We start from the raw sequence: 13,290 nt of genomic DNA, 5'->3' as shown, positions 1-13,290 counted from the left end.
TTGTAGGAATGCCGTGGTGAAAAAGTGGTTATTAAAAATAAAAATTTAGGCTTTGAAGAAAAAAGAAACAGAAATAGAAGCTATACACAAATAACATCGTGGTGTACAGTTCGCTTGCAGGAGTTCACACTGCAAGATAGTGTCTAGACTGTCAATGTTTACTACTTTATGAGAATCAATTAAGGTCAACACAAAAATGACGCCTGGGGGACTTTAGGTTGAGGTGATAAAGAAGGTGCTCTCGTCTCTGAGCTCAATATAGTTTACGCACTCTTTAACAGCTTGAAAAAGTGTAAAAGGCCTTCACCACCTGAGGACGAACCATTAACGTCGCGATTAAAAGAGTATGCCATAACTATTTTGCCGCAGAGACACCGAGTATTAAGACGCCAACCTCGAATTAGGCATAATGAGAATTTTATTTATTTAAAAAGTATTCCTCAATGACAATTTCAGAACTCTTGTCTAATACAGATCTTACGTGGTGAGGTGATGCGTCCACTTACGTGATTGCGTCGTGATGTTGCATCAGAGCGACTGCTTCTTCTGCAAAGATAGAAGACAGAAGCAATCGTTAATTTCCTGAAATGGAAAACTTCTAAAGCTGGACACCATCCTTAGCGTAGTTTGTTATGCAGGTGGTAGAGAGAGGCTACACGTTCGCAGGACGTCGCAAGAGTTTTTCAATAGACACACGAACCCACACTATGAGTGCACACTATATCGCCAGATCCACGTTTGCTTGCATGCAGTGCCAGTGAGGAAGTTTCCCGCATCGGCGCTTAGTAAACATTGAAATAAGCCTCGAGTAATGCTGATATTTATTACAATCTGCGTGCAGGGCTTCGTTAATATGGCGACCATTTAGACAGAATGATAAATAGTGGGCACATTTGCGTCATGTGTACTTACGTAGTTTGCGAACCTTTGTGACTTGTTCATGAGCACCAAGCACGGAGAGCTGCTTGCAGGCCTGCGTCAAAGGAGCGTACAATCTTTGCTGTTATATTAAGCTAGATGTCACATGCTTCACCGTGTGGATTGGAAGGTTGTGGTTATGCGACTATATTTCTCGTGACTTAAAGTTTATTGCATACAGTTTTTGAGTTTACTTAGGTTGTTTGTCATACCAAAGCCACACGTTGTATGCACGGCACATTTATTTAACGTGTAATTGTTACGTTGCTAGTTGCTTGAATTGCTATTTTAAAACTATGGAAAAATAAACATAACCTTACCTGGTGTGTGTCTATACACATAATCTATCTATCTATCTATCTATCTATCTATCTATCTATCTATCTATCTATCTATCTATCTATCTATCTATCTATCTATCTATCTATCTATCTATCTATCTATCTATCTATCTATCTATCTATCTATCTATCTATCTATCTATCTATCTATCTATCTATCTATCTATCTATCTATCTATCTATCTATCTATCTATCTATCTATCTATCTATCTATCTATCTATCTATCTATCTATCTATCTATCTATCTATCTATCTATCTATCTATCTATCTATCTATCTATCTATCTATCTATCTATCTATCTATCTATCTATCTATCTATCTATCTATCTATCTATCTATCTATCTATCTATCTATCTATCTATCTGTGTTTGTATTATAAGTATGTATGTTAAGTGCGCATGCGTGCGCGCGCGCGTGCTCTAATAAGTAAAGTGCCTCGATGCCGGCTCCTCCGTGCGCATCGAGGCACCCTACTGATAAGATGATTGTAGCGCCAATAAGACGGTCAAGGAAAGTGAAGGAAGCTGACGAGCTATAACATTTCTACATTCACTCCAAAACATAGATCAAAATTTCTACATATACAATCGCAGAATACCTGCAGGAAGCCGTTGGCGTAGCGGGCCATCATTTTGAGGTTGGGTCTAGTTGTGTAGTAGCCGGTCCAGGTGTGCTTAGCCCGGTCTGTGTACGGCAGCAGGTCGTCTTGGAAGCGTGGCCACGTCCGCGACTTCTCAGAGTGAAGTGCCTTTATGAGAAACAAGAAAGTGACGTGGCGAGTTCTGGGGAACGGCTTCCATAGACCATTTTACATAACATGGGCGCCCACACCTCGGGCTTTTTGTACTTCTGTCTTTATCGTCACGTCAATCAGTAAGGTTATGAAACATTCAATGAACTTGCACAATGGTTTTCGGGCGTATGCGCCCACCATAGCACTTTTAGGCTAGCTGTTAAATGGTTGTTATAAAATACAAAACAGCAAGGCTGCAGTCGAATATCGCGGCACTGAAACCCATCCGTAAAATTGTCGATATGCGATGACATCGAATACTGCGATAGCTTAAGAGATACTGCACTGTTAAATTTCTCTTTAAAAATGAGAGAATTCATTATCTTGTATTTTATATTCAGTAAAATTCAAAACGGCATGTTAATCATGGCTTTTATATAATTTATATTGAACAAAATATTTAGGTTCTGCCTGTATTGAGTAACTGTAGATAACACACATTGTGGTGCGCCATGTATTGCATCATAGAGGTGGCAGAACTCAAAAAAGGCAGTTGCGACTTTTTTTTTTTATTGCTAATGAAAAAGTATCGCTGATTTCTGCTGTAGATGACTGCCCTGTAACCGGCAGAATAATCCCGGTTGTTTAAAAGCGCACCAATAATTTTAATGCGGTAACCGACAAATGATGTGCCGAAACTGTAGCCTAAACTGGTCACTGGTCCTTGTAATATCTGCCATGATATGTAAACTTAGGTTAGGTTACATGGAACTTACTTCTACACAACTATGGCACAGCCATGTGTTGGCCGCAGGATTGTATACATTTAAATGGCAAGCCATGAAGGCTGCGCAACGTTCAGATTAATCCAGAACCTTGCACTGCTTCACATTTTCAAGGGACTGTATGCGGTGCACGCTTAGGCTGAAAAAAAAATAACCCTCGGCAGCCACGACTCACATTTCATCATCCATAAAGGTATGTCGAGCCATACTGCAACACCAGAAGGCAGCTGACTTGAGTGCTCGTTGACTGCTACGGTGGACTGTGCATATGTATTGGAAATATTCTAGGCTCACGTTTTTGTAGGGCGGTGACCTTAGTTGCCTCGTTCAACGCAATATTTGACCGTCGGCGTTAGCATTCTGCTGCTCTAGTACAAGCATAGGTCGAAGAACTCGCTCTTGAGGCGATTCATTCGGACTCCCTCAACCTGACAAGGAGCTGTGAGTGTCATTCTGAATCAGTCCGAGTTAGCAACGTTCTTGTGAATCCGAGTCTGGTTGAAAAAAATTATGAGTACGAGTCTGAGCGAGTCCGGCTCAATTTTGTTGAGTATAAGCAAGTCCAAAGCGCAAGATCTATTTCTTGAGTAAGTCTGAGCGCATTAAACTTTTTCGGCCGTTAAATGGGTACGAGTGATGCAAAAAAAAAACAGTCATGACGACGTCAGAGATTGCAAAACTTGCGACGTTATCATGATCTCATGATGTCAGATGAACCAATGCGCATGAGAGCACCAATAGATGCAAAAGCCCTAGCCACATCCTTCGGCATTTACCCTTGGGGAAAATCTCTGAATTTTCTCGTCCTTTTACTCCTATTTCACCCTAAGCATGCAGGGTCACCAATGCCCGAGTCGGTCTCCTCTTTTGGGAGAAATAAAGTCTTGATCATCATAATTATATTTTCCTCCCTAAGCGTAGGGCAGCAAGATCTTCAAATCTAGTTAATCTTCTGGCGTTCCCTCCCATCTCATCGCTTTTTCTCCCTTTTTATCACACTCTCCCCATTGTCCTTAGAGTAAGAAACAAACTGATCAATGTCTAGTGGCTGATCCCTCTTTTCAGGAATTTGTATAACACGAAAGTGAAACGTGTCTTCACGGAGGTACAAGGGCGAGCGAGTGAATAAAATGAGCATATATATACAGACAGGACGAGCGTGGACTAACTGCTGTCGCAGCTCGACACTCAAAGCGGGATATTCGAAGAGAAAGATGCTCCAAACGAACGCACAAGTATATACAGTGATCGTGGGAACAAATGTCACAATTCTAACTTGTTCGTGCGCGAGCAGTGGGTTTCTCTCGTAAATGCGGCCGCAGCAGCGAGTGAAGTGACCTTGGTGCTCTCTTGAATCACGAGTCTGATGAGCGCGCAGGAGAGACCACGCTCCGCGGAGGCAGGGCTCATCGCAACGCGAAAGGCGACGACCTCCGGAGCGCTTCCAATGCTTTACCCAACGCGAGCACTTCGCGCCAACTTGCTGCTGACGGCGAAAAGGCGCTGAAGTGGTCGAACTCTGAGGACAACCGAACGGTTTATGGTGTATATAAATGTCTTTCCGTTAGTTTCTCTCATAGCGTACGTTTCGTGGCCGAGTGCTTAGCACCATGCACTGGAGAAAGAGAAGTCGCTGGTTCTACGCCCCGCAACAGAACCTTTACTTATCGTTTTTCCTTTGCAATCTGTTTTAACATAATTTACGACGTCATATACGTGACAGAAATACGTCATTGGATTCGTGGGGGACGCCGGCATAAAACACTTTTGTGCTAAAGCTAGAATAAATTGCATAGAATACGTGGACAGTATAAATGAACAAGACAGCGCTTTCTCTACAGCCAACGTCTTTGTTGTGCTGCATCCTAATGTTTAAAGATCAACACGTTCCATTAAGCTCAAGTGGCCATTTAGTTCACCCCCAGGTATTTTATACCTTCTTCTGCCAATTCTTTTTTTAACTTCCATTCTTCCTCCTCGCAAAAAGTGGAAACTTTCACATTCTCCTGCTTTTTACACTCACATGATATACCAAAATGTTAGCACACAAATAAAGGGTCGGCTACTCCTTAACTCTCCGGGAAGTCGAACATGTAACATGGAACTTACATGGTCTTAATTTTTCTTATGAAACAGTGTTCTCTCAATAACACCAGAGCGTAACTAGTACGCAGCACATGCGATATACAGCCTGAACAGTACTATGACAACCATTGTGAGGTCTCGTGAATACAAAAAAAAGAATGTACGCTTGTACACAGTTCCGAAGCGAGCAGGTGGAGCATGCATCATTAGATGAATTATCACATAAAGACGTAACGTAGCAGTTAGGATAACATAGTGGAGAATCTCGCATATGTATGTGCTCGGAGGCGTTCGTCTAAAACGTAACATGCATACCAGAGCCTTCCAGACGAACATAGCCAACTATTCCTTAAATAGACACTGTATCGTTAAAACAGAACAAAAAGGTCAAGTGCCTTTAGAAGTGCTTCGAGGGCAATCTCATTGATCTTTGTACTTTTCCTTCGTCTTTTGAATTTCTCGAGATATCACCATATGCCCCCTCCTCCCAATTCTATGGGCGGGATATCAAACTTGCCGGAGTCTTGTTAACTTTCTTGCCTTTCATTCATTTCTTACCCTAGCCCTCTGTGGAGTGAATCATAGTTCACGGCAGTGCAATCTGGGCAGTACTGTGCGCCGCATGAACCGCACTCGTACCTCCAAGTAGCATGCGGGCGTGGAGTACATGACGTTCACGGGCCTAAGTTCAGCGCCGTTGATGAGCCAGCGCAGAATGTTCATCGGCCAGCGACCCACGCGGTTGGCATGGTTCAGCAGGTTGTCGGCATCCCGGTAGTGCTCAACGGCGCTGGTCCAGGTCAGATCGTCGCCCATCATCAGGGGAACTGTTTTACTGCCGTACGTTTTCGCCTGCATAACCAGAACGTGGCTTCGTACGGTCTTTAAGAAACGTCACTTGCAACAACGACAACAAGAACAACAACTACAGAGGACACGCGAATCCCTGTTTTTGGCGAGGAGTAATCATAATAACACATCGGCGTTCGTTTGCCCCAGTGTATCCCTTGGGTGAATGAACTTTGTGTTTCATTAGGAGCCAAAGCAAATCTCAAAAGCCACTTAGGAAGGAGCATGTTCCTAATCTAGACTTCACATGGTAGCGTTACAATCTCAGCTGATCACAATATTTCAACGAATTCAATCAGTTAATTTTCATTATTCATCCTGAGACTTCCTTGGCTTTTAACTTGAGTAAGGCTCACAAATGTCTTGTATTACTGTAAACATGTTCTTCTACTGATATATCCTACTGGTTATTCCAAGGTGAACACATTCATTGTTCGAGCAAGCAAGTTTAAACTACGACAACCATCCGTGAAAACGCTATCCTCGCTATCTAAGAAAATGCACACATTCAGGGAAATATGCAAGCTTGAAGAGATGAGAAAGTCGTGAACACAGCTTGTCATTTGAGCCAACATATCGGCAAGCTTCCCGGTCCGTTCCAAAGGTGCAGTCTTGAAGACAACACTTTTTCTTCAATCTCGCGTCAAATCTCACCATAAATGTGTTTCGTGAGGTCTCACAATTTTCTATATATATTTTTTTGCTTCCGTACCTACACCTAGCAGTCTCCGTAAGGGGTTTCAAAAACTGAATCACTTCAGTTTTAGCGTTTTTGAAAACGCAATATATTGCATTTCTCGGGGACACATTTTTGGAACGACTGTAAGAGGGATCTTTTAATATCAGTGATGCCATGCCTATTTGGTGTGTACATATCAAGGTAGCGTCGTCATCCGTCATTCCATTTTCTTGAATTTCACGTTTTCTGGGCTGCTAAATTGCTGCCCACGGTGACGTTGGTGTGTGTTCCTAAGCCAATTATGCTCGATATATGCAATGGGTTATGACTATCTGCACGACACCTATATTTTTCAACAGTCGCATGGTTCTGTCAGTGTGGGGCAGCTGCCACGACAATGTATGTGTCGGTTGCAGCTGGTTATTCTGAACAGTTATAAGTTGGCTGTGAGTGTATTACAGGGGGAGAGTACCTCCGCATCAGTTTATATCAGCTTTTTTCCAAATAACTACGGTGCCGGGACCTTCACGATAGTGACGACGACGACAACGACGACGACGACGACGACGACGACGACGACGACGACGACGACGACGACGACAACAACAACAACAACAACAACAACAACAACAACAACAACAACAACAACAACAACAACAACAACAACGACAACGACAACGACAACAACAACAACAACAACAACGACGACGACGACGACGACGACGACGACGACGACGACGACGACGACAACAACGACGACGACGACGACAACGACGACGACGATGACGACGACGACAACAACAACAACAACAACGACGAAGACAACAACAACGACAACCACACTAATGTATTACCGTAACCACCCCGTAACAATATCTATAATAATAATAACACGCTCGATTCTCGAAGTAACGAACCCGGGTCTAACGAAATAAATTAGGAAGAGTGTTGCATTAGACATAGTGTTAGGAATACACCTTTATAATAAATTTTCTGATATAACAAACTCATTTTGCTGTAAGATTCAACTTCGTTACAATGAGATTTGAGTGTAATAATAATAATAATAATAATAATAATAATAATAATAATAATAATAATAATAATAATAATAATAATAATAATAATAATAATAATAATAATAATAATAATAATAATAATAATAATAATAATAATAATAATAATAGTAATAATAATTTTGTTAATAATAATAATAATAGTACCTGGAATTTAAAACGTACCCGAACCGCCATATGATTACGAAAGACACTGTTGTGGAGGGCTCCGCAAATTTCAGCCAATTAGTTTTAGCCTGTATCCTCACGACGGACGGCTCGTCGGAAATCTCCTACACGCACTGCGGTTCCATGCACCACAACCCAGGTTGATAAGGGCATTCAGACGGTGGATCAAGGGAGAGGACGAACGCGACGAATTCATGACAATTTGGCACCGTTTCCTCGAGCAGAACTAATTTTCTCGGAGCTGTGGACTTAGTGAGTGGCGCTTTTGCTTGAACCTGACATCGGGGATATGTGGTAGCTCGAGTGTAGAAGTTCCAAAAGGCCGTGCCAAAAACCAAGTGAGAAAAAAATGCGCTTGTTCCCACAGTACGCAATGGTGCCCTCGACTTAATCTGGTGTGTTAGACCGCCAGAATTGGAAAAAAGAGCTTGGCACTTTCCGTCATGTGATAGTCGCGTACGCTGCTCGCATGGCACAAATCCACGACGCAGGGTCACGTGTTGCAGCGTCCGCTGCGGTAAAGAGGGCTTTAGTGTTTCGCTAACGGGAACTGATATCGCACAGTACACGGTTCTTTACGGTTTCACTTGCACCGAAATGAGACCGCCCCGGCTGGGGTCGAACTCGCAACCTTCGGACCAGTAGAAGGGCTCCGTAACCACTACACCATCGCGGCACACAACGGTAACAGCCACACAGATCAAGTGACAATTAGAAGCCGTGTTCACGAATAAGTTCCAGAATACTTCGCATGCAACGCCGATGACTGAAAATAACCACGAGAAAGGTTGACGCCGCCCGACCTCTCTGTACAGATAGTTGACCGGTGAAGCGACCTGCCGATACGTATATTCACAAGCTTGAATCAATCGGAGCGTCTTCTGTTGTGTCTTTTAATTTTTCTAGCCCCGTATTTAAAAAAATTCATGCTGAAAAATTTGCGTTTGTTGACGTTAGATCAAAGTGACACAACATAAAAATGACGAAAAAAAACTATTTTCAAGTATTCGTAAAGCATGGATCATGTAGCGCAAAAAGTATTAGACGCATCACAAAACAACAGACCAAGGCGGAGGGCTTCAGCGCTTTTGCTTTGTCTCTCCTTTTGTCCTGCGTAAAATATTGTTTGCGCTACATGATCAGTTATGGATTACCAAGATGCCCAGCTTCATACTTCCAGTAAAAATTTTTTCACGAGTAAAAAAAAAACGAATCGCCACACTCCCTGTTAGGACACGCTTGTAAGCGAGAAAACGAGCAAAAATAGCGTGTGGGTGGCGACACCACCTTGAAATTCCCGCGTCAAACACCGTGTCGTCACAAGTTTCGACAGCTTCGGCTGAATCATCCGTAGTTATCAATCGGTCAAAATGAAGTGCATTGTCTTCTGTGGGTGCCATAGACTCGACATACCAAGCTTCAGTACATTCAGTTTAGCAGTGTGGCCTTCAAGTCCAGGCTTGTCTTGCGCTTGCATACTTTCGGCTTGTGCTCGCGTTTGATATTTGCCGCAACTCTTCACTGCACTTGAATAAATCCCATTTCGCCAATGTCGCCAAAATACGGAAAGTAAACTTTGAAAATCCATGACGTCCCGCATGGGGAATAAGGTGCGAAAGCTAAAAACGAAATTTTGACCTTGATTTTCTCTTTTATTAGTAAACATACGATGGAGAAATAAACGACATTGGAGTTCGCAAAGCAAAATTTAATAATGTAAACCAATTCTTTCTTTGATTTAGGGGTTTCTTCAAAGGACTTAAAGAGTACCTAAAGGATTTTAAGGAGAGAGATTCCCGGAGCGGCGGGTATCAGCGCCAGCTACGTGTGCTGAAAAAGCCTGAAGGGAAATTAGTGCAAGCGCGGAGACCCTTCCAGGTAGCTCATGCCACCATTGATTCTAAACTATGGTTTAGACGCACTCACTGCTAGCCTACCGTAACTTTGGTGTGGATGCCCTTTCATGTTCGTCTGTGAGAGACGCGCTAAGCTTGTCTTTCAGCCTTACCTGGATTCAATCGGAATATGTCTAGTCCAGTACCAAAAGAAACGTCATGTAAATACGAGAAATATACCTATTGTCTTATTATTCGTGTTTTTTTGTTTACCATGTAATGTACATATGTATACATATCTTTTTGTAACAAAATTTTTATGTGTCTGTGTATGTTCTGTTTTGTTGAGATATTCTGTTTAGATGTCTCCTGCTGGAGAGAATAAATTTCTCTAAACACATAAGAAAGTACTCGAAATCGTATACATATCTTATTGTAACAAATTTTTTGTGTGCCTATGCATGTTCTGTTTTGCTGAGATATTCTGTTTAAATGTTGTGGATGTTTCCTGTCTGCGAGAATGAATTTCTGTAAACACATAATAAAAAAGTACTCGAAATCGTTAAACAATTTTTCTAAACACAGTTTTGCCGTAAAGAAAAAAAAATAAAATACGAGACATGGGCGGTTGCAACGCTTACCAGTTTCTGGGCATGTTTCAGGAGGAAGTTGTGCGCCCAGGTTCGTACTCCCTGCGAGATGTTACCATATCACGCTGTGGTGGTCTTTCACACACATGCGTAAGAAACACACTGTTGGACGAAATGAATGAACGTTGTTTACATTTCACTCGCTGACATTCTTTTTTTATTTCTTGTCTTTTTTTCTGGCTCCACAGTCACTGGCACCTGCACTGTTATCTACTGAAACACGACAGCAGTAGATAGGGTACATGTATGGGGTGTCTAAACAGCGGAAAAATAGAGCCCCTGTCAGTGTCCTGCCGTGTCTTCTTCAGTCCTCGCCTCTAATTTTCGCTCTGTTTATAAATCCCAAGCATTATGAAAAAATTAGAACTAGCTTGTGAAAGATCTAATTTAACTGGGAAAAAAGTATTTACTCTATTTCCGGAGCTCTTTACCGAAATCTGCCAAATGCTGAAAGGAATACAGCTCAAATAAGACTCTATTTGCATAAACATACTACCCAATTTCCAGTAAGACTGTGATGATGAATTAGTGACAAAAATGAGTAATTCCTTATTAATGTTTTATATAAAAGTCGAGAGTATTTATTTGCTAATAAAGCTTTATTTGAAGTAGTTTCAGTTCTGCATTTGGCCCATTTCGAGAAAAAACAAACACCTCAATTGCTAGCTTGGCAACGCCACTGCCGGATAGTGAGTGGAAAGAGAAATAATGATTACCTAGAGTTACCTAGAAAAGTGATTAAGTTGCGCTAAAGGAAAGCTCTTACCGGTTCTTCGTAGCTACAAGCATCGAAGCACAGCTGAGATGGGGTGGAGTAAGAGTTCCAGGGAATCCACGTGAACAGCTCGTCGCTTTCACCGTCTTTATTCTGACCTGCGAGCACGGGATATCCGAGCAGGGCTGACAGATTCACGAAACGGGAGCATCAGTGCCAAAATCATCTATGAATTTTCGTTAGACGAAATTACCAATTGAATTTATGAATTTGTTTACAATGTAAGAAAGTTACAATCGAAATTACAGCGGATCTAAAATCTGCTATCACTGCAGATGACAAGCAGCAAATGCGCTCACCTTAGTCATACCGGTCGTTACAAAACTCAAGAAAAAACCATACAACGTGAAAAAGGCTATCACATCCATGTCATGTTTCTAATTTCTTATCGAGAAATGTGTCACTCTTTTCAGCACATGAAACTCAAGAGAGTCATTATCATGACGCACGTGTACCCTTTGCCGAGGTATTCCACACAAATCCCATGTGATGCGATGCCTTCCACTCCTCCAGCGTATCCATGGAAACGCGGCCGGCCATCATGGCGCCGAAGCCCATCTGCAACGCGCATATGCATACCGGGTCGACGTGAGTAAATTACGGCACCAAGAGGTGGCAATCATTCGAGACGTTGACATTCTTAAATTGAAACAAATCGTTAGCGCTAGAGACAGTGTGGCGGACTATCCTGTACAGTACGACATCTGTAGTCAGCTTCAAAAGTTTAAACCATGAGGCATAAGAAAACATTACGCCAGTTCCAATCTGTGTGAAATCTGAATAAATATTTGAGATGCGGTTCATGCTTCACAACTAATTTCCTAGGGTTTTCAGTGATTCATTGCTGAATCTGTGCTTACAGAGACACGGACTTCGTCATCGACCGAAGCAGTTCCAACAGTTGTGCCCTGTGTGGTTGTATCTTGGTACTGGAGCTGACCACCGCGTATACTCATCTGTTGTCATGGAAAGCCTTAGAAGAGCTCCGCAGTTAAAACTTCAATATCCACGCTTTCTCAACAGACAGCCTTTAATTTAGATTTTCGGTCTGCTGTAAGAAGCTTTAACAACATCTAATAGATAGTTCGACCACATAGTTTAAAAATTTCGAGAAATATTACGTTTTCTAGAGCCTAGTGGTCTCTGAAGTTTTAACACCACCCCTAGATTGGTTAAGCGATACATTTGGGTGGTCACTGCTGCACGTGCGGGCCAAATTGAATCGTATCAATAGTCAGGTTGTACCATCGATGTCTTCAAGCTATGGTGTCAACTTTGACGGCCCATCATGCTCCAATGCCATCCGCAAAAAATGTATGATCTTACAAATTGTGCAACAGCGAACTTTACCATACCGGTGAGAGCAAACGCGACCAGTAGGAAGTCCCGGGAAAAAATTCATGACAGGTTTCATTTACCGAGAGATTGCGCTGTCTAGCACTATAAGCACTCTTTAGCTCTGACCTGGCAGACCAGTACGCGCTGATCGACCAGATTGAACGGGTGGTTAAGGCCAGTGAGGTCCTCAACTAATGATTCCCCTTCAGAATATTATATGTTTCAATGAAGTTTTTATGTTATGTTCAGATAACTTCGTGGATATGCAGGTACGGGTTGTGTTTCTTTTAGTACGTAGATGAGAAGAAAACACTTCGAGCAAGGTAAGTATGCCGAGAGGACCAAAGCAGGCATGGACTTACGATATTTAACCAAATTTTCCAATTGTGAACTTTTAATGGCGAGCAACCAACACCCATCGAGGACTAGTTTAGATGGTATTCATTAGCAAACAGATTCGAGCTGTGTTTTTCTATAATTTCTAATTGTTCTGAAGGCGAGCCGGAAAGCTGGCGAGATTGGCGAGATCCGGGGGAACGTTGAACTTCATCACTGCGAAACATAGAAATGAGAGGGCAGAGTGGTGTCAACTCTTATACCGCCTACACCCTCATCAGTAATGTTTACGCTTTCTTCTTGATTCCTACCTTCTGTTGGCAAAGCTCGGTGAACTACGATGGCTTTCGATAAATAGAGCTGAGTCTCATTTTCTTCCGCCCTCATATCATAACGGGATACAAAAGAGAGGAAAACATCAAGAAAGGCTGAAACTGGTAGCGTAAGTTCCATAGAAGCCTATGCGTCCAGTAGATGGTGTCTCGTTGCCACCACCGTCATCTACGTCTGGAAAGGACAACTAAAAACAAATAGAACATAAAAAAACTAAACATCAAGTCAGAATTGGAAGCGGTTGCGACGTCGTTTATTTGCCCTACATGGCGCGAAATTGAAATTTTTTTGATCCCTTACCTTTTACGTACCGCTATAAATACTCGCTTTTATTGCGCCTTATGTTTCGCAACTATCATGCACAAGAAAAAAGGAAGGCGAAGA

At 42.2% G+C, this 13,290-nt stretch overlaps 1 protein-coding gene across 1 annotated transcript in view; it reads right to left on the bottom strand.

Moving 5' to 3' along the window:
- Positions 1 to 13,290, bottom strand: part of LOC142772275 (lysosomal alpha-mannosidase-like) — a 45,430-nt gene that overhangs the window by 12,500 nt on the left and 19,640 nt on the right. The window contains exons 5-8 of the mRNA XM_075874473.1: positions 11,355 to 11,457; positions 10,891 to 10,997; positions 5,507 to 5,719; positions 1,863 to 2,012 (exon numbers count right to left, since the gene is read on the bottom strand). Coding sequence (XP_075730588.1) covers positions 1,863 to 2,012; positions 5,507 to 5,719; positions 10,891 to 10,997; positions 11,355 to 11,457 — 573 coding nt within the window. The remainder of the gene's footprint in view (positions 1 to 1,862; positions 2,013 to 5,506; positions 5,720 to 10,890; positions 10,998 to 11,354; positions 11,458 to 13,290) is intronic.

The sequence above is a fragment of the Rhipicephalus microplus genome, chromosome 9, assembly GCF_043290135.1.
Source record: "Rhipicephalus microplus isolate Deutch F79 chromosome 9, USDA_Rmic, whole genome shotgun sequence".
In the NCBI taxonomy this organism is placed as follows: Eukaryota; Metazoa; Arthropoda; class Arachnida; order Ixodida; family Ixodidae; genus Rhipicephalus; species Rhipicephalus microplus.
Note: the sequence above shows the minus strand (reverse complement) of the source record. Positions and strands in the feature narration are given on the sequence as shown.